The sequence below is a fragment of the Urtica dioica genome, chromosome 10, assembly GCF_054948205.1.
Source record: "Urtica dioica subsp. dioica isolate 48M chromosome 10, U.dioica_male_clone48M_v1_H2, whole genome shotgun sequence".
In the NCBI taxonomy this organism is placed as follows: Eukaryota; Viridiplantae; Streptophyta; class Magnoliopsida; order Rosales; family Urticaceae; genus Urtica; species Urtica dioica.
In genome coordinates this window covers 3,442,929-3,462,496 of record NC_142765.1, presented here as the reverse complement: position 1 = coordinate 3,462,496, position 19,568 = coordinate 3,442,929, and the positions used below count along the sequence as shown (strand labels likewise).

General features: G+C 37.2%; 2 protein-coding genes across 2 annotated transcripts; both read right to left on the bottom strand.

Annotated features, from left to right (window-relative positions):
- Positions 1-165: 165 nt before the first annotated feature.
- LOC149383088 (putative LRR receptor-like serine/threonine-protein kinase At1g56140) lies at positions 166-7,045 on the bottom strand. The gene is made up of 24 exons (XM_089627674.1): positions 6,879-7,045; positions 6,412-6,595; positions 6,255-6,326; positions 6,061-6,132; positions 5,032-5,103; positions 4,869-4,940; positions 4,710-4,781; positions 4,518-4,589; positions 4,276-4,347; positions 4,110-4,184; positions 3,969-4,040; positions 3,818-3,889; positions 3,657-3,722; positions 3,500-3,565; positions 3,295-3,339; positions 3,144-3,208; positions 2,634-3,013; positions 1,933-2,134; positions 1,680-1,844; positions 1,496-1,614; positions 1,186-1,396; positions 869-1,100; positions 633-783; positions 166-510 (listed from the first exon to the last, which is right to left on the bottom strand). The coding sequence occupies exons 1-24, from the start codon at positions 6,985-6,987 to the stop codon at positions 166-168; spliced, it is 3,063 nt and encodes a 1,020-aa protein (XP_089483800.1). The 5' UTR covers positions 6,988-7,045.
- Positions 7,046-7,703: 658 nt separating this feature from the next.
- Positions 7,704-14,688, bottom strand: LOC149383087 (putative LRR receptor-like serine/threonine-protein kinase At1g56140). The gene is made up of 24 exons (XM_089628428.1): positions 14,491-14,688; positions 13,696-13,885; positions 13,523-13,594; positions 13,366-13,437; positions 13,206-13,277; positions 13,021-13,092; positions 12,863-12,934; positions 12,698-12,769; positions 12,521-12,592; positions 12,355-12,429; positions 12,212-12,283; positions 12,033-12,104; positions 11,888-11,953; positions 11,731-11,796; positions 11,528-11,572; positions 11,381-11,445; positions 10,842-11,218; positions 9,888-10,089; positions 9,642-9,803; positions 9,423-9,541; positions 9,096-9,306; positions 8,770-9,001; positions 8,526-8,676; positions 7,704-8,321 (listed from the first exon to the last, which is right to left on the bottom strand). Exons 1-24 carry the CDS (start codon positions 14,594-14,596, stop codon positions 7,959-7,961), a joined length of 3,078 nt encoding a protein of 1,025 aa, XP_089484554.1. The 5' UTR covers positions 14,597-14,688; the 3' UTR covers positions 7,704-7,958.
- Positions 14,689-19,568: the final 4,880 nt, after the last annotated feature.

Genomic DNA, 19,568 nt, shown 5'->3' with positions numbered 1-19,568 from the left:
TAATAATGACCATAAAATACCCCTTTCATAATTCAAAATCAGACATAAGTATAACTCTTACAGAATATCCTCTACTATCACACAATACAAGTAAACCAATGTTTCTACTATCACACAATCACAAGTAAACCAATGTTTACAATACAAGCAAAATAATCCCGATTTTCAACTTGTCTCCGTGATCGAGTCCCGAAGAATGTTTATACTCGCAGATTCTTCGTTGAGCCTCGACCCAATTCTCTTAGAAGCACTGCCACTCTCAGTAAAGCTACTCATCACATCGTTGTATGTCCAATCCGCCAAGTAACCGGGCCTCGGAATAGCGGTGCTGACATCAGCGTCTCCCGAGAGCATTGCCACTACTCTCGACATCGAGGGACGTGCATTTGGCGATGTCTGCGTGCAAAGAAGAGCTACTCCAATGATTCTTCTCACTTCGTCGTCGTCGAAATTCGAAAGTTGTGGGTCCACCAATTCAAGCTCACGTCCTTGTTCGTGTAGATCCCAAGTCTACAAAACGGGATTTAAGATTTCTATTAATCGATGACAATAACTAAGTAAATAAAAACAAGGACAAAAGAAATCTGTCTTCTCTGTAAGATGGCCTCGCATTATGTCGAAAATTTACTTACCCATTCAAGAAGGTACATTTTGTCTGCCTTTAAGGTAGAGTCAGAATTTGACCTGCCACTAATGATCTCCAAAGCCACAACGCCAAAGGCAAAGATATCTGTCTTCTCCGTAAGATGGCCTCGCATCGCGTATTCCGGTGCAAGATATCCTCTGCAATAATAATGTGCGAATTTTGTTAGTGCCTCGTTTCGTCATCTAAAACTAATGTTTCGAGAAAAGGAAGACTATGTCATACATTGTTCCAGCTACACGGGTGCTAATGTGAGTCTTTTTGTCATCGTAAAGTTTTGCCAAACCAAAATCTGATATCTTCGGGTTGAGGTTTGAGTCGAGCAAGATATTGCTAGACTTGACATCTCTGTGTATGATTCTCACCCGTGACTCTTCATGGAGATAAGATAGGCCTCTTGCTACGCCCAAGCAAATTTCAAAACGGGTAGGCCAATCGAGTTTCAACTTGTGCTCTCCTGTAAAAAAACATCATTATGGTTCTTGTTTGTAAAGAGTATTTTTTAATTTATCTTTCTGTATTTACGAAAGTTATCCGTGTACCAAATAGTGCTTGATCGAGACTGTTGTTCTCGAGAAACTCATAGACGAGAAGTCGTTTATCTCCCTCGATGCAACACCCGTACAGCTTCACTAGATTACGATGTTGTACGGCAGAGATCGTAGCAATTTCAGTCACAAATTGGCTCTTCCCTTGGCGCGAAGTCAGAGACAATTGCTTCACAGCAATAATTCTTCCATCTTCAAGTGTACCCTGATATTTGGTCAAGGAAAGATTGGAACTTTGCATGCCAAAGCTAATGAAATGAGATTGCTTAGCCTGCAAGGTATGATGAAGATGAGTAAATCAAACCTTGTATACAGCTCCAAACCCCCCTTCTCCCAACTTATTAGCGGTATCGAAATCATTTGTGGCCGTTTTTAGCTCAGTGTAGCTAAAAGTGAATGGTTTGACATCCATTCCCAAGAACTCTGCGAATCATCAACCGACGATGAATTTTTATTGCTAGTATTCAAGAAATGAAGAAAGTTATTACCCTCATCGTAGAAAAATTGAGCCCTCCTTCTCCTTCGAACGATAATGAAAATTGCAAATAGAGCCGCAAAGGCTAAAACACCGAAACCGACGACTATCCCCACAATCAAGCCCGTCCTGTCTCCCTCGCTGCTCGGAGCTCGGTTACTGACAGTGGGATTGAATTCTGTATCGAAATCCCTCATTGGTCAGCAAAGAAGTTGATTTAAGTTTGAAGTTTAATAATACAGACGATATCGTGTAGCTTCATTTACCTGGCATGGCACTAAAGGCTGATATCGAAGGCCCGTATGTACCTTGAGTCGGCACACAACAAGTTCCTTTTCCGGCCCAAAAGAGATGAATTTCGAGGTAATTCTCCGAAACAACTACGCCTCGAAACGGTCTCAAGACAACTCGGAAAGATGGCCCGCCGGCCTCTTTCTTGATGTCGAAATCTTTCAATACAAGCTTCCCCTGTGGTTCATATGCAAACATTGAGCCGGCAAAAAAAAAAAAAATTTAGGAAAATCGCCAACTTAAACGTTTAACATTATTAAATAGCCAACGTTTGGTAAATTTTCGGTAAATAGCCACTTTCAAACGTAAATCTTATGTAAATAACCAACGTTTGTTATATGAAAGTGGCTATTTACGAAAGATTTACATCTAAAAGGGGCTATTTACTTAAGATTTACCAAACGTTGGTTATTTAGCAAGTCAAACGTTTAAATTGACTATTTTCCTAATTGACAAAAAAAAGCACTAGTTTCTTGTGTTGGAGTTTTGGTGACCCAAATAGGTTTGGTTAGATCCCGAAAGGCCCACGGTGCAAACAAAATGCGATCGTCACGGGCCATAGTTGTGGGTTGAGGGATTTCGATTTTCCACTTATTGTTTTCTTTTTCTTTTTTTCCCATTTTTATTTTTAGTTTTTTTATATAGTCGTCGGTGTCGAACAATTTTTAACACATACCTGGACATAAACATCAAATACTCGCCGGCCGACACTTCTCCACGTGCGACCGTTTTCGATGTCTATCTCGGCAAACTGGAGATTCACGGTGTAGTTTCCGTTCTCGAGGCCGAGGCCGTAATATCTCAGCGACGAAGCCGAGATCCTCGTCGTCTGAAACAGCTCGGCGTCGAGGGCGCCGTTTGCAGGTTGAGACAACGTACGATCTGTGTAACTAACGTTTGACTTTCCCAAAAAAAGTCCGACACTGCTGACTCCCCATCGCTCGGAGCTGAAGACGGAATGTGAAGCCGGACCGAGCGCCTCTTCATCCGCTTCGTACACAATATTCTCGGACGACGTGATTCGAGGACCGCCAGAGTTGACACCAAACCCGGCATCTGAATCTCAGTACACATGTTTTGATAAGTCGATGGCAATAAAACAGTAGAATACGAAAAAGAAAAAGAAAAGAAGGCGGGCAGTGGAGAGAAACTATACGAATATATAATCGTTCTTTTGCGTACTTACACTTGGGAGTGCCTCGATTACAAGGGAAGGTCTTTTGAAGGCAGTGCAGGCCTGAGAAAATAGCGCTGAAAGAAAAGAACAGAAAAAACCAAACCAAGTTGGAGATTGCAAGGAATATCTACATCTACAATAAAAAAAAAAAAAGACTCACTGGTTTGGTGAGCTTCCTAAAGTTAAGTTGTTGCTGACCAAGTTACTGCATGGAAGAAAGAAATAAAGAAGCTGCTTTACTCTATTCTAATGTACAAATAAATCAGCCATTGTAGCAAATCCAAGCTCCAGATACTATACAAGCATTGACTAAATAAAACACCAAACAATTTTTTTTCCTCTCTTTGAAGGTCAGTGAGACATACAGCTGAAGATTGGTGGCAAAAGCCCAGGAAGGAATATCGCCAACTAGATTGTTGTATGACAGATCTCTGAAACCACAAGAGATGGTTCAACATGATTACTTTATTAGTCTTTTACACTTACTGCTACTAAATTAGGATGACAAATTAATTTACTTACATTGTGCGAAGAGACGAGCTCTTTTGTAGAGGAATCTTGCCGTCTAAGCTATTGTTTCCGAGAAATCTGATAAGGGTAGAGGATTAGTTAGGAGTTTTCAATACATTAAGAACGGCTGTTTAAACAAGTTTAATATTGTACACAGAGGGTTTATGTATTACAGAGAAGAGATTGAACTCAAGCCGAAAAGAGAATCGGGAATCTGCCCGTGTAATTTGTTGAAGCTCAAATCCCTGAGAAGACAACAAAGTGTATAAATTACTGAGAAAAAAAAAGTTATGTAAGATTATGCAACAAGTTACTGAAAGTTACAGGTGTTGCAGAGATTGAAACTCGTCGATGTTTGATGGGATTGAAGCGGACATATTGTTGTTCCTCAGCTCTCTGCAGTTTCATCACTTTGTTATTAAATTCTATTTACTAACAAAAATGTGTGAAAATAATTTTACTTACAAAGTAGAAAGGAATTTCATATTCTTGATGAAGTCCAGAGAAGAAGTACTCATATTAGATATGCCACTTAATCGCCTATAGATATAAGCACAGCAATATTTGTTAGCCTTTAGAATCTGGAGGCTAATACGAGAGAGAAAGTCAAAGCTTAACAAGGCCTACTCACAACTCAACCAGAGAAGTCAGATTCGAAAATGTCGATGGTATTGGACCTCCAAAAGAGTTTCCTTGGAATCTCCTACATGAAGGGGAAAAAAAAAGACTAAAAGGTAAACATCTTACTCTGAGAAGCTTAATTGTAGAGCTCAAAACGAACAACTAAATAAAAAGAAAGAAATAAAAAGCTTCATTCAAAGGAAAAAACAAGGTAAAAAAATAAAGATGGTGCACTGTCTTTCTAAGTCTTACAGAACTGTAAGCTGTGACCAATTTCCTACGAAGTCCGGTATTTTTCCCGTGAACTCATTGTCCGACGCCCATCTGCCACAAGTCAATTTTTGTTTTTTTTTTTTGTTTTGGTAATCAGCTTTAAAAATTTAGCATATGTATCAGATTCCTGAAATAAAAAAAAAGAAGCAACGCAGTGAAGGGACTTTTTACACTGTGTCGAGGTTTGTCAGATTTCTTAGTGTTGAAGGAATCTCCCCGCTAAACCCAGCACTGTTGATGTAACTGCAAAAAGACATTCCCAAGCTTTTATCATTTATATCATTGATTGAAACTCATTTTCGGTTCTGTAACAACTAAATGATAACTTGCAGCTTTTGAAGTTTTGACAAGTTTCCGAGCTGAGATGGAAGACGGCCAGAGAAGTTGTTCTGCGAAAAGGACCTACGGAAGTAATTTCAGGTTCAGATAAAAACAGAAATAGATCACATCAAGAAAGAAGAAGAAGAGTTTGGCTATTGAGATTATGACTCACAAGACCAACAGCTCTGTTAGAAGTCCGATTTCTTCAGGTACCTTCCCTGACAAGGCATTAGCGGCAAGGCCACTATAGAAATCAAGCAAAGAGCTTCTGACTTAATACTAGTATGAAATGCTTATAATGCCAGCTGTCGATTATTGGCCGATGGTTCCTTTTTAATGAAAACGCCGACGAAAATTTTAAAATGTCGATACGAAAATCTCGTTTTTTTTTTAAATCGCCAGAACTTCGGACTTCTAGATACTTTTTCAAGAATCAAAATAAAAATCCCCGAAATCAAGCATCAACAAACAAATGATTTGGTTTTCTTAGAATATTTTGGGACTACTAATGTCATTGAATAAATGTGCAGGGTCATTCTTAATCAAGTCAAAATTGATGTGATCCAATTCAAAATAAAATTTGTGACTTACGGCCGATATATTTGTCATAATATTATTTTGTGGACAACATAAGTGTCAATTCTAATATATGATGAGGGGCCAAATTAAAAATAGGCAATAGTTATTAGTAACTGTCTAGTAGTTATTAATAACATGTATGGTCTATGAATGCAGTACGTATTTTTTCTTGTATCCTCATCAACAGGAATCCTCTAGACTCAGTCAAACTGCAACTAGAAGACCATCACCATCTTGTGCATTCAATTCAATAATTTCGTGTACGCTTCCGCTATTTAAATCTTTGGTTTTCTTTCTCTTGAATTGAATTAGAATTAAATTAGAGATTCAAGAAATTTTGTACAGGTTTTGTTTTTATTTCTTTTTATTGATTATACCTAATCCATGACACGAAGTCACGAACCCATCTCCTCATTTGCGGAAAGGCATAAATGATGAGAAATTTCACGGGGGCATTTATGAAAAAAAATATAATTTAGTTGAGGGGATACTTACTTACCCCCATAGATCTCACAATTTACCCCATAGATCTCACAATTTAGTTGGTTATTAAAGACTGAAATTTTTTTCCTCAAAAAAAAAAAAAGACTCGAAATTTTCAACATTTGTATATTTCACTTACAGGTATTTCATTCTAGTGAGACTGCCAATGGATGGAGAGAGAGTGCCGGTCAAGAAATTCTGGCTCAATCTCCTGAAGAAAAAAAAATGAAATTATTTCACTTAGTCAACCTTTAGTATTCATCCATGGGGCAAAAAAGTCAAAGACAGAGAGAGAATGAATATAAATAAAATATGGCCAAATAAACGGCATACAGATTGAAGAGGAAAGTGAGAGTCCAAATCTCGTCTGGGATCGGACCCGAAACATCCAACTCAAATATTTTCCTGTAAAAAAAACGACAACAATTTACGCGTCATATTAAATAAAAGAACACACAGCCAGGGTTGTGACGATTCGTGATTTAGTTACAGCTGAGTGACGTGGCAGGTGGCGTTGAAAGAGCAATCGCATTTGATGAAAGGGTTGTAAGTGTCGTCGTCGAAGCTGACTCCGTCGTCCACGGCGGCACCGCTGCACGGATCTCCGGTCGTGTTCCATTGCGCAGTATCGGCCTTTATATTCCACCGCCCAAATATTGCGTTCAAAGCTCTCACTATTTTTTATTTAAAAAAAAAAATCACACAATAGAATATGACAGGTTTCTTAAAGGCGTGGGGTTCCATCTAAAACCAAGCTTGGCAATTAGAAGAGTAACCCACAAGCCTTATAAAGAGTCCAGGATCGTAATACCCAATCGATGTGGGACTATCCTTGATAAGGTTTGATACTGAGGAAACGACATTTTTTTAAAAAAAAACGCATAGCATTACAAAGATTAAAACTTAAGTATAAAAATAAAAAAGATGAGAACTTAGAGAGAGAGAGAGAGAGAGAACCTTCATTAGGGTCAGTAGTTGCTTGAGTCTCATTCTGAGTTCTTCCCAAAGAAGCAATAACAAAGAGACACGTCAGCACAAAAGCTGATGATGGTGAAATTGCAGACATGAACTTGAGCCTTGTGAAACGATATAATTTTGTTTTTCTTCAGATATTTGGGGAGAGACCAAAGTATCATTTAAATTTCATCATCGAGTCCATGCATTGTATTTATAATTCAGAAAGAAATTTCAAGGTCAAACATGTATTGAGTTTGACCACCCTATTTTGAAATTTGAACAACGTCTGGTTTAGTCAGTCGCCAAACAATTAATTAAAATGGGTAATGGCTATAAATTCCAATCTATATATATGTAGATCTTTAAATACATGCACATGACACATTCTTCATTGACAGAGTCACGCAGACGAAAAAGTTTGTTAATAAATAATAATAAGCAGTTATTCTCTTAAATTAATAAGCAGTTTGTTAATAAATTCTTTAGCGTTATATACACGCTTCACGTCTTCAAAATATATTTCTAGTGGAATAATAGGTGATTGACTTTGACTTTTCAAATTCCACTTCATCATCTCATCAAAAGACCGTATGGACTATAATAGGTGATTCACGAATTTAAAAAGGAAAAAATATACATATATATAGAGAGAGTAAATTTAAAGTCAAAGCTTACTATAGTCATAATGCCATATCATAAAAACATACTGATAAACATCACATGTGGGTCCCACCTCCTTTCAATCAATATTGAAGAAAATAGTAATAAATTGAAATGTAGAATGAAGCTACGTCATAGTAATGAATCACAGACTTGTCACTAACAATAATCTCCATAATATGGTAGCAAATTACCCTTTTCATAACTCAAATAATTACTCTATATGAGAAAAACAAATGAACTCTTTAGAGAAATTCTCATATCATCATACAACAACATAACGATAATGCAATAAATCAGGAACCAAAAGAGCAATGTACAAATTTTTTATTTATTTATATTTTTTTATATACCTTCATTCACGAGTGAAGCACTGTACAAGTAAACAAACAAAAACAAAACAAAAAAAAATTATAATTCTCACATTCCATTGGTGATACTGTCCCGAAGAAATGGCTGAGCGGGCTCACCTGGAGCCTCGGCCACAATGCTCGAATCATAGAAGCTCGGCTCGGTTCCATTGGTGGCGAGGGCAGTCACGAAGATAGTTGTGTCGCTGTAATTCAAGTCCGTCAAGTAACCGGGCCTCGGAATCTCGGTGCTGACATCAGCATCGCCGGAGATCATCGCCACAGCTCTCGACATCGAGGGACGCGTGTTAGGAGACGTCTGCGTGCAAAGAAGAGCCACTCCGATGATCCTTTTCACTTCGTCCTCGTCGAACTTGGAAAGTTCCGAGTCAACGATTTCGAGCTCGCGACCTTGTTCGCGCAGATTCCAAGCCTAGCCGCAACCAAGAAAACAGGATTCTAATAAATTGAAAGAGCCTAACCGCGTCGTACGAGATTATATATTACTTCTTATGTTATTAATTAGTTTTGATGACTATGATCTTGTGAGTAGCGTAATTAATCTTTGGTATCAAGCAGCTTCAGAACCGGCGTTAGAAATTCTAAATTGCACCAAAACTTGCTCTATTTCTCTTACCCATTCAAGAAGGTATATTTTTTCTTCATCCAAAGTCGAATCGGAATTTGGCCTGCCACTGATGATCTCTAGAACCACAACGCCAAAAGCGAAGATATCTGTCTTCTCTGTGAGATAGCCTCGCATCGCGTATTCCGGTGCAAGATATCCGCTGCAATTATAGTATATCAATGGATAAGGGAATTGTTTATAATCAAATGCCAATGCTTTGAAAAGGAATACTGGGGCAAATCGAGTATCGTACATTGTTCCAGCTACACGAGTGCTCATATGAGTCTTTTTGTCGTCGTAAAGTTTGGCCAAACCGAAATCTGATATCTTCGGGACGAGGTTCAAGTCGAGAAGGATGTTGCTGGACTTGACATCTCTGTGTATGATTCTCAACCGTGACTCCTCGTGGAGATAATTCAGACCTTTCGCTATGCCTAAGAGAATCTCAAAACGGGTCGGCCAATCGAGTCTCAACTTTTGCTTCCCTGATACAACAAATTATATAATATCACTATACATGCATATGCTTGACAAGTGATTTACTATTTTTTTTTTCTTGTGGAGAAGTTGTTCTCGTACCAAATAGTACTTGATCGAGACTGCTGTTCTCAAGATACTCGTAAACGAGAAGTCGTTTGTCTCCGTCAAGGCAACACCCGTAAAGCTTCACCAGGTTACGATGTTGCACGGCCGAGATCGTAGCGATTTCAGTCACGAACTGACTCTTTCCTTGGTGAGAAGCCAGAGACAATTGCTTCACTGCAATAACTCTTCCATCTTCAAGAGTTCCCTGAAATTAGATAAGTTTTCGAAATTATTTAAGGATATGTTGAAGCTTTACATATCAAAGATAATGAAATATGGTTGCTTAGCCTGCAAGGTATGATGAAGATAAGTAACTCAAACCTTGAACACAGGTCCAAACCCTCCCTCTCCCAACTTATTAGCGGAATCAAAATCATTTGTGGCCGCTCTTAGCTCAAGATAGCTGAAAGAGAATGGTTTGACATCCATTCCCAAGAACTCTGCGAATCATCAACCAACAATCATTGAACTTTATGCTGTATAGGAGAATTCTATTTTTTTTCTTTCTTACTAGTGCTGAACAATGAAGAAAACTATCACCTTCATCGTAGTACATTTGAGCCTTCCTTCTTTTTCGGACGATTATGAAAATCGCAAATAGACCCGCCAAGACAAAAACGGCAAGAATGACTATCCCAGCAATCAAGCCCGACTTGTTTCTCCCAGTGCTCGGAGCCTTATTACTCACAGTGGGGCTGAATTCTGTATCGAAACCTCATTGGTGAACAAAGAAAGCAGTCACGCTGTAACCGAACAATTCACAAATGATCTGTGTAAGCTTTTTACCTGGCATTGCACTAAAGGCCGAAATAGAAGGCCCATATGTACCTTGAGCCGGTATACAACAAGTTCCTTTTCCGGCCCAAAAAAGATGAACTTCAAGGTAGTTCTCGGAAACAACCACGCCATTAAATCGCCTCAAGACAACTCGGAAAGATGAACCGCCGGCCTCTTTCTTAATGTTGAAATCTTTCAAAACAAGTCTTCCCTGTGGGATTCATTTATGTTAGGATCTAAAAAATAGAAAATTTTAAGTAGATAATTATCGGGTGGATTAGAATAGTCAAAATTTGTATTAGTCTATGATTATAAACAGGTTGACTACGGTAGAAGAAAAGCACATTGTTGAAATATCAGCTTCAACGGTCAGTAATTCTTCTTATTTCTTTAGTCATGTATTTAATTATCTGACGTGTCTTAATCCTACGACTTAACCGTGAGCTATGTTATAAAGCTCCATAGTTGTTAAGGTGATCAGTCAGATAAGAGAGGCTTCTTTGGTTGAGAGTGAATGACAAACAGAAATTGGGGAAACACTTTGAGAGTGAGAGAAAATAATATTGTGATGGGATTTCTCAGGGAAACAGTTCTTAGTTCTTAGTTGTGAAGTGTCAATTGTCTGTGTTCATTCTTTGTAATTGAGTCAAAAGTACTCGGAAGAAGAGAGAAGAAGTACTAGCAACTCGGACATCCTTTTCTTGAGGAGTTCCCGGGGATTAGGCTTCGGCTGAACCTCGTTAACAAATCGCTGTGCATTTATGTGTGTGTGATTGTGTCCATCGGAATTGAAATCAGTAGAATCTCGTTCTCACACGCAGTGATCATAAAAGATTCCCTTTCCGGGGAAAGATCAGACCTCAATGTTTACCAAAACTGTCTTTCTTTGTCTTCCCTTTATCAGAAAATAGTTTAAATTGAGTGAAGTTCTCAACACATTACTTCAAAATTAAGATTATATACCTGGAGATAAACATCAAATATTCGTCGGCCGATACTTTTCCACGTGCGACCACTTTCAATGTCTATCTCGGCGAACTGCAGATTCACGGTGTAGTTTCCGTTCTCAAGGCCGAGACCATAATATCTCAACGACGAAGCCGAGACCCTTGTCGTCTGAAACAGCTCGGGGTCCAAGGAATTCGCAAATTGGGACGACGTGAAATGCTTGTAAGTAACATTTGAATTTGAGATGAAAAGTCCTACGTTGCTGACGCCCCATCTGTCGGAGCTGAAAACGGAATGTGAAGCCGGACCAAGCTCCTCATTATCCGCTTCGTACACGATATTCTCGGACGACGTGATTTGAGGACCCCCCGAGTTGACTCCAAACCTGGCATCTGAATTTCAAACCAAGCATATGAGTTCTCGTGTGTCTCATAGTTCATACACTATTTATGCCAAAAAGCGTAAAAAAATTACAGATTTTTTTCCCATAGTGTTCCCATGTAAAAACTTCTATCATATCTATCAAATATTGCGTCATGGTCTCGCGTTCTTACATTTGGGAGCGCCTCGATTGCAAGGGAAGTTCTTTTGAAGGCACTTCAGCCTTGAGAAAATTCCCCTGAAATCAGAAAGACAAAATGAAGATGAGTTTTACGAGGATCAAGAAATTCCAAAAAAAAAACAACTATATAAAGACTCACTGATTCGCTGAACTTCCTAAAGTAAAATTGTTGCTGACCAAGTTACTGCATTAAAGAAACAAACAAACAAACAAACCTATTTCAAGTAGTTATTTTATGTGTAAGAAAATCATGAATAAATCCAAGCTCAGAGATATTATATGCGCGAGGAGGATATTACAGAACACTGAAAAATGAAAAAAGAAGTGCTTAATTAGACATACAGTTGTAGATTGGTGGTGTTGGCCCAGGAAGGAATATCTCCAACTAGATTATTGTATGACACATCTCTGAAACCACAAGAGATAATTCGTCATGATTCATTTATTAGTCTTTTACATTTACAACTACTAAATTAGGATGTTAAATGTCTTAACTTACATTGTGCGAAGAGACGAGCTCTTTCGTTGAGGAACCGTGCCGTTTAAGCTATTGTTACCAAGAAACCTGATTTAATTAGGAGCTTCAATACATTAATGGTTGTATAAACGTATTTTATATGATAGATAGAGCGTTAATATATTACACAGAAGAGAGTAAACTCAAGTTGAAAAGAGAGTCGGGAATCTCCCCATGTAATTTGTTGAAGCTCAAATCCCTGACAAGACAACAATATATATATATATATATATATATATATATATATCAATTACTGTGATGAAAAATATGTTTATGAAAGATAACAATGCAAGTACCAAAACTTACAGATGTTCCAGAGATTGAAACTCGCCGATGTTTGATGGAATTGAAGCCGACATATTGTTGTTCCTCAGCTCTCTGCAGTTCCATCACTGAGTTAAGTTTTATTTACATTAAAAAAAACGGTGGGAAAATAATCATTTTCTTACAAAATAGTTAGGGATTTCATGTTCGTGATGAAGTCCAGAGAAGTAGTAGTCATATTAGATATGTCACTTATTCGCCTATAGATATAAACACAGCAATATTGGTTAGCCTTCAGAATATGGAGGCAAATAAGAGAGAGAAAGTCAAAGCTTAACACGGCCTACTCACAATTCAACCAGAGAAGTCAGATTCGAAAAGGTTTGTGGTATTGGACCTCCAAAAGAGTTTCCTTGAAACCTCCTACATGAAAAGAAAAGAAGAAAATAAAATTAATAAAACAAACAACTAAATCAAAAGAAAGAAAGAAAAAAAGAAAGAATGAAACGATGATCAATCTTGTCTTACAAGGTAGTAAGGTGTGACAAATTTCCTATAAAGCTTGGTATGCTTCCTGTGAATTGATTATCCGATGCCCATCTGCAACAAAGTACCCAAGAAATATCTCGTAAATTATAGTCTATAAATTTATTATGCACAATTTGTTGCAAAAAAAGGTTTTTTTTTATATACAGTCTCTCGAGGTTTCGAAGATTGGCAAATGTTGGAGGAATCTCTCCGCTAACACCAGCGCTGTTGATGTAACTGCCAACATATGAAATATAAATTTCTTGTTTTTCAAGTTATGTTAATCGATGGACCAATCACAAAGATTGTTTCGATGAACTTACAGCTGTTGCAATTTCGACAATTCCCCGAGCTCGGGTGGCAGAGGACCAGAAAAGTTGTTCGACGAAAAGGACCTATATATACATAGATAGAGAGATAGATATGGTCAAAGTTCAGATTATGGGTCATGAAAGAAGAATTCTGAGCAATTGAGATTCGATTAAACAATGCTCGATCCGTGACTTACAAAATTAACAACTTGGTTAGTAGTCCGAGTTCTTTCGGCACTTCACCGGACAATGCGTTTATACCAAAGCTCCTATACAAAGTCAAACAAAGAGCGAATTCTAATCTTCAGTCTTTACATAAAGGTAATTAACCCAGTCAGTGTGTGTAAATGCTCTTACATGTATTGCATTTGAGTGAGATTTCCAATGGACGGAGAAAGAGAGCCGGTCAAGAAATTCTGACGCAAATCCCTGCAACAAAAAGGAGAGGTAAAAAAATATTCATTCAGTTGGTCAAAGACAGAGGTGGGAAAAATGGTAAAAGAAAACCGCGTACAGATTGATGAGGAAGGTGAGAGTCCAAATCTCGTCTGGAATCGGACCCGAAACATCCTTTGCATACACTTTCCTGGGACAGATTACAATAACGACATTACAGTTATGACCCAAAAAAACATGTCGAATTAAAGACACTATATTTTTTTTGGTTCGGTGGTTGTGAGTGGTTACAGCTGAGTGATGTGGCAGAGAGATCTGTTGCTGAAAGAGCAATCGCATTTGATGAAAGGGTTGAAACGGTCATTGTCGAATTCTGTGGTATTGTCTATGGCGGCGCCGCTGCACGGATCTCCGGTCGTGTTCCATTGTTCCGTGTTGGCCTTTATATTCCACTGCCCAAATATTGCATTCAGAGCTCTCACTGCAACCATTTTTATTATATATATATATATATATATATATATATATATATATAATTAAGGGAAAAACTGAGACACCAGCAAAATGCATATTGCCAAGCAAAGCTATCTTATTAAGCTTCAGGTCATACTACTTAGGAACATTTCTAAGGGTATAAACGCAACATTTCATTAAAATGCAGGGATACATATGATCTTTACCCTTCAATTTAAATACATGGATACGTATGATAATTTTTCTTTTGATTCTGTATCCGTTCTCAATTAGGCCTAAATGCTCTTTACATAACATGTTTGGTCCTACTACGCTTTTAGGAACATTTCCCATAACAAAAATTTAAGACTTGGGATTTTTTTTTTTTGGGGGGATTTTTTCACTTTCCTTTCACTAAAACCTACAACGGCAAATCAATTCACTGATTTCACTCCCAAGTCACATATGACACAACAGGCATGATTCAAAAACTAACTTTAATCCTAAAAATTCAATTAATCAGCCTCCGATTTCCAAAATCTGAGCTCAGTTATCACATCTTACATATACCCCCCCAAAAAAAACTTTAATAGAAAAACAGCCTTGAAAATAAATATAAAATAGATTGAGAACCTTCATCGGGATCAGTAGTGAGTTGAGTTCCATTCTGAGCTCTTGCCAAAGAAGCAAGAACGAACAGACACGTCAGCACAAAGGCTGACCCTGAAATTCCTGACATGAACTTTCAGCTTACCATATAAGAACTCAATTGAATTAGATAAACTGTCTTCTCTTTTTTTTTTTTCCTTCAGATTTTGTAGAGAGAGAGAGAGACCCAAATATCGGATATGTAGACCAATATTCTCAGACGTTCCAAATAAAAATGTCAACTCGGCGAGAGAGTTGATGTAAATGTAATGCATAGAATAAGTGGAAGAACATATGTGATATAATATAGAATTAATGGAATTTAATGTGATATATTATACATTACATACACACATGCGTTAGTTGGCGGGGTTTGAAAACAACTGCTTTACTTGTCTGCGCGGGCGTTTATAGGCTTTTAACAGTGTTTGACTCGGTCAAATTTGATGACTATTTAGCTAGATTATTTCTAGAGTAATTTAGCAAAATAGTAAACTTAAACGTTGAAAATTACTAAATAGCAAAGGTTTGGTAAATATTAGGTATATAGTCAATTTTATATATTTACGAATGTAAATATTATGTATATAGTCACTCCCATATTAAGCCACGTCATCATTTATGACTATTTACCTAATATTTTACCAAACCTTAGCTATTTAACAATAGCAAACGTTTAAATTGATTATTTTTCTAATTGTTTCAACATTTGACACGTATATATGTATTTTCACTGAACTAAATTAAATAAAAACTTGGAGATCTTATTCTATTAATATAGGGTGCATTTGAAAATCAAGTTACTTTGTTTAGAAATCAAGTTTTTGAACTCTTGAATTGTCCAAATTATCCTTAAATTTTATTTCCTTCTTTCTCTCATTTAATCCCACTTCACGCACGCTTATCTCCCATTGCATTCTCGTTCCATTTTTTTCCTCACGCACGCATGGCCTTTGTCCCACTTCGCCATCGGCCATCGTCGCACTTCACGGAGCTTTTCACGGACATGTGACATCTCTTAATGGTTAATTTTACGGTTTTCTTTGTTATGGAAAGAACTTAGAGGATATGAAAATAATTTCGAAGATTTAGTTGTGCTCTTCGAAGTTTTCTTGGTTATTTTAATTCGTTTTCGAAGTTTTTTTTCCAGGGATTTCAAAGTTTTACACTGTCTTTTGATTGCTTTCGAGTTTTCTTATACCTATATCAAAGTTTTGCTTTGTTTGTAGATGGATTTTGAATTTTTCATTCAAACTTAACATCAGAACGCTTTGTGTTTTCAGTTTATCAAATCTCATTGCCACTAGCTCTAATTACCACTTTGTTTCTCATATACATGATTTTCCTTCAGAGTTGAAGCGTCCGTGATCGAGGATAACAATTTTGAACTTGTTAATATGTTTTCCTCTGCTATTTGACACATCTAAGATTTTTTGGCCTATATTTAATGACCCATTTAGGAGTTATGTGCCTCTGTTTGATATGATTTCGGAGATTCGGAAAGAATTTTAAGGATATGATTTCTGAGATGTGGAAATGATTTTGTTTTGGAAAGAATTTTAAGAATATATATGACCCATTTCGGGTTTTTATGCCTATTTTTTATGACATATTTCGGAGTTGTTTGCCTTTGCATGATGTTACATTTCAATTTTTGTAGTCAGGAAAAGTGTTAACCGATGTGAGCTTAGATTTCAATTTTTGTTGTTTTGTTTATGGATTTTGTGTAAATCTAGTTAGGAAGTGTAAACTGATGTGAGCTTACATTTCAATTCATGTTGTTTAGTTGTTTTACAGATTTTATTTACACATATTTACAAATAAATGTTTGTGTTAATAGGTTTCATACACGACGGCAAGAACCGAGACTGCTGCAGTAAAAAATAAGGCTCTAACAATAACACCAACTACAGAAAAAGAGGTAACAAATGGACAATATGTTATTTACTTGAATCATTTTTACTCAAATTGTGTTTACAATAATTGATACAATTTTTTCTAGCATAAGAACCCACCTTACCTTCACGAAAATGGTTCGATCACGAAAGGAAAAAACTGGAAAAGGTTCTCAATCTACAGCAATTGCACTGAAGGTAATTGTAAAAATAAACCGAATTATGACGAATTGTAATAATATTTACTATATTTGAATATAACTGTATGTGGTTATTGCAGTTTGGTGAGCTCATAATACCAAAGAGCCAGTGGGATACTCAACAATGGATCATTGTGCATTCACAATTTGACGTAATGTTCTTGCTTAAGAGGGGCCTTACAACTGAAGCACAAAAAGAATTGTTCAACAATCGGTCCATTCGGGAAGTTTCAATACCTACAGGGCACAACTTACCCAAAGAAGTTAATACATCTCCTAGTATTGTCACAAACGTATTCAGAGGCATGTTCAATATTGGGGGGGGGGGGGGGGGGGGGGGGGGGGGGGGGCTGCGCCTCAACGCATTTCGGGGAGAACCAGCGGCATTCCGCATCTACGATTACATGAACTCTTTAGATTATTTACATAATTTTACATATGATCCTAAAAAAAAGTAAATCTTAAATTTTCAGGATTAAAATGCGGCCCGATACCAGAAATTGACGACCAACTACGTACAGACAACCCACTAAAGGATGAGTATTGCATGGTTGGAAGTTCTCAAAATGCAATATATTTATTGGGAATGTTGTCACGAAGCTTTGGTGGAAGTGACAAAGATCGAATCGCATTGATGAATGTGTGCATCTAGAGCTGATATTAAAAAAGGAACTCAAGGTTAAAATCAACGAGAAGCACCTCTGTATGGCTGCCGATCCACTGCTATTTGCTTCTTATCCATGGGGACAAGTCAGCTACAAACGCACTCTGCGCATCGCTAAAGAAATCTAAAACTAGCTGTGTCAGTACAAAGGGGTTCAACATCGAAGGATTTCTATAACCCTTAGTTGCGTGGGCATTTGAAGTTATACCTGAGTTTGCAGCTCAAAGCTTCACGACACATCAAACAGAACACAACGCTCACCGAATGTTGAAGTGGGCATTCAATTGCACCCATACGTATGATGAGCTAAAGGTGGCCATATTCGAAAATTCCAAGGTGGTATTCAAAACTGAAAATACGGCAGGAATGTTTTAGAAGCGACAATCCATTTCTAAAGTCGCTTCTAAACCTTTCCCGCCATTTCGCGAGAGCCATTTTCGGCGCCAAATTGTACATTTAGAAACGGATTTAGAGGCAACATGTCGCTTCTAAAAGTGTCGCTTCTAATATTTAGAAGCGGACTTTTAGAAGCGACAAGAGGTCGATTCTATAGTCACTTCTAAATGTCATTTAGAAGCGACTTTTTGGCTTTTAGAAACAACTTTTGTCGCTTCTAAAAGCTGTTTTTTGTAGTAGTGGTAATAGCAACCGAAGAAGAATTGACATCGGGGATCAAACCCCGTGAAGATGGAAAACCAACACTTCGACATCCTCCAATTCCTGATGAAAGAAATCCAACAACCAATAAAGGGAAATAAAAAAATGAACAACAATTAATACTGCTAGAGATTATCCGGCTGACGTGTACGAAGAGATCTAAAATCTCGCAGATGACTTGGATTTCATTCATTGAAGGATTTACAAAATGCAAAAGAGGTAGATGATGTCAACGAAGAGTACAACACATTGTTATCTCTCGTGAACAAGTTTATCCAAAAAGAAAACTTTTCACATTTCGCATATCCACTCACCACAAGACCAAACCTGGTTAGTCTAAAAAACTTCTATTCAAACAAATTTTATATACTTACATACGAAAATAACAACTTAATCTTGAACAGGTTGAAGTAGACTCTGATAAGGATAACGAAAATATTGTCGTGAACAACTCCCCCCTACCAATGCCTGATCACCAATGAGTCATAACATGGTTATTGTATAAATTGTTAAACTTAATATTTACGTATATTTACAACATATGCATACTAGAATACTTTTTATTTACAAACTAAAATGAAACAGGTTGATGGACAACCCAATGAGGAGAACAACAGTTTTGTCTAGCACAACGCCGCAACTAGAGACTTTGTCGACCCTAATCCACAAGACGTCCGACGTGCACAAACTAAGCGTAAGTTAAATATAAAATTTCTAAATATATAAGTTTTCTAAACTAAACATGCGATTTGTAATTAAGGATGCACAAGTTGAACAAGAAAAACTGGATGATACAATCAAGTCATATCAATTGATGACGTTGACAAAATCGGTATGCCAAATTTACTTACGTTCGGTAAATAAAATATGTTTGTTTCATTTTTGAATAAGGCAACTATATTTACATATATGTTGTTATATCATTCTGCAGATGAAAATGAGGAAAATGAAGGCTAAAAAGGACAATCCAGATGGTCAAGGACAATCTTCTAAACAGCCAATTGAAAACGTTACACAAGAAGTGGAAGAGCATAACACGGTAATATAGGCAAATAAGTGTTAATAAAGTTATTAAATTTGTGGTTTTAAATAGTTTATAAATCTGATAATGTTTTGAAACGCTACGAATTGGGTCATTTATTCACATTGTAGAGCATGACATCTCTCCGTTGCTGGGGTCTGACAAAGTTGTAAATTACAGCCCGATACGTTAAAACAATTGTCATTTACGTACTTAGCACGTATTGTAAATAAAAATTATTAAAAATATTACAAGATTCATTGAAGAGATTACAAGATGATTGACGTTATATGCTGGATAATGTTGATATCATTACTGCGACACAGGTCCCCCAGATTGGTGACAAAGCTCTATACCCGATAAAGAAGCAACAAGAGTCAGCAAACGTCTCAAAAAGAACGGAGAGGCAGTGCCGGTCAAGCTTGCCATAAACGAGAGACCGAAACGAGTGATAAAAAATACTGGCAATGCTAAAGACACCATACGTCACCATGAAGAAAGTGACCAAACAGGTTGAAAACAATCCTAGCAGCCAACCTAGTTATTCTCTCAACATCGACGATATCTAGACTAAGATAATTACCAAACTTTCATTTTGGTTGAACTTTCGGCTTTCGAGATATGAC

Excerpts from the sequence above, each read along its gene's own strand:
- LOC149383087 (XM_089628428.1), bottom strand. The coding sequence starts at position 14,596 with ATGTCAGGAATTTCAGGGTCAGCCTTTGTGCTGACGTGTCTGTTCGTT. Across the intron at positions 12,284-12,354 it reads ATGAAATCCCTAACTATTTT|AGAGCTGAGGAACAACAATA; the intron begins GTAAGAAAATGA and ends ATGGAACTGCAG. Across the intron at positions 8,677-8,769 it reads ACTCGTGTAGCTGGAACAAT|CGGATATCTTGCACCGGAAT; the intron begins GTACGATACTCG and ends CTATAATTGCAG.
- LOC149383088 (XM_089627674.1), bottom strand. The coding sequence starts at position 6,987 with ATGTCTGCAATTTCACCATCATCAGCTTTTGTGCTGACGTGTCTCTTT. Across the intron at positions 4,348-4,517 it reads TGGTCACAGCTTACAGTTCT|GAGATTCCAAGGAAACTCTT; the intron begins GTAAGACTTAGA and ends CCCTTCATGTAG. Across the intron at positions 1,101-1,185 it reads TCTCGATCAAGCACTATTTG|GAGAGCACAAGTTGAAACTC; the intron begins GTACACGGATAA and ends GTTTTTTTACAG.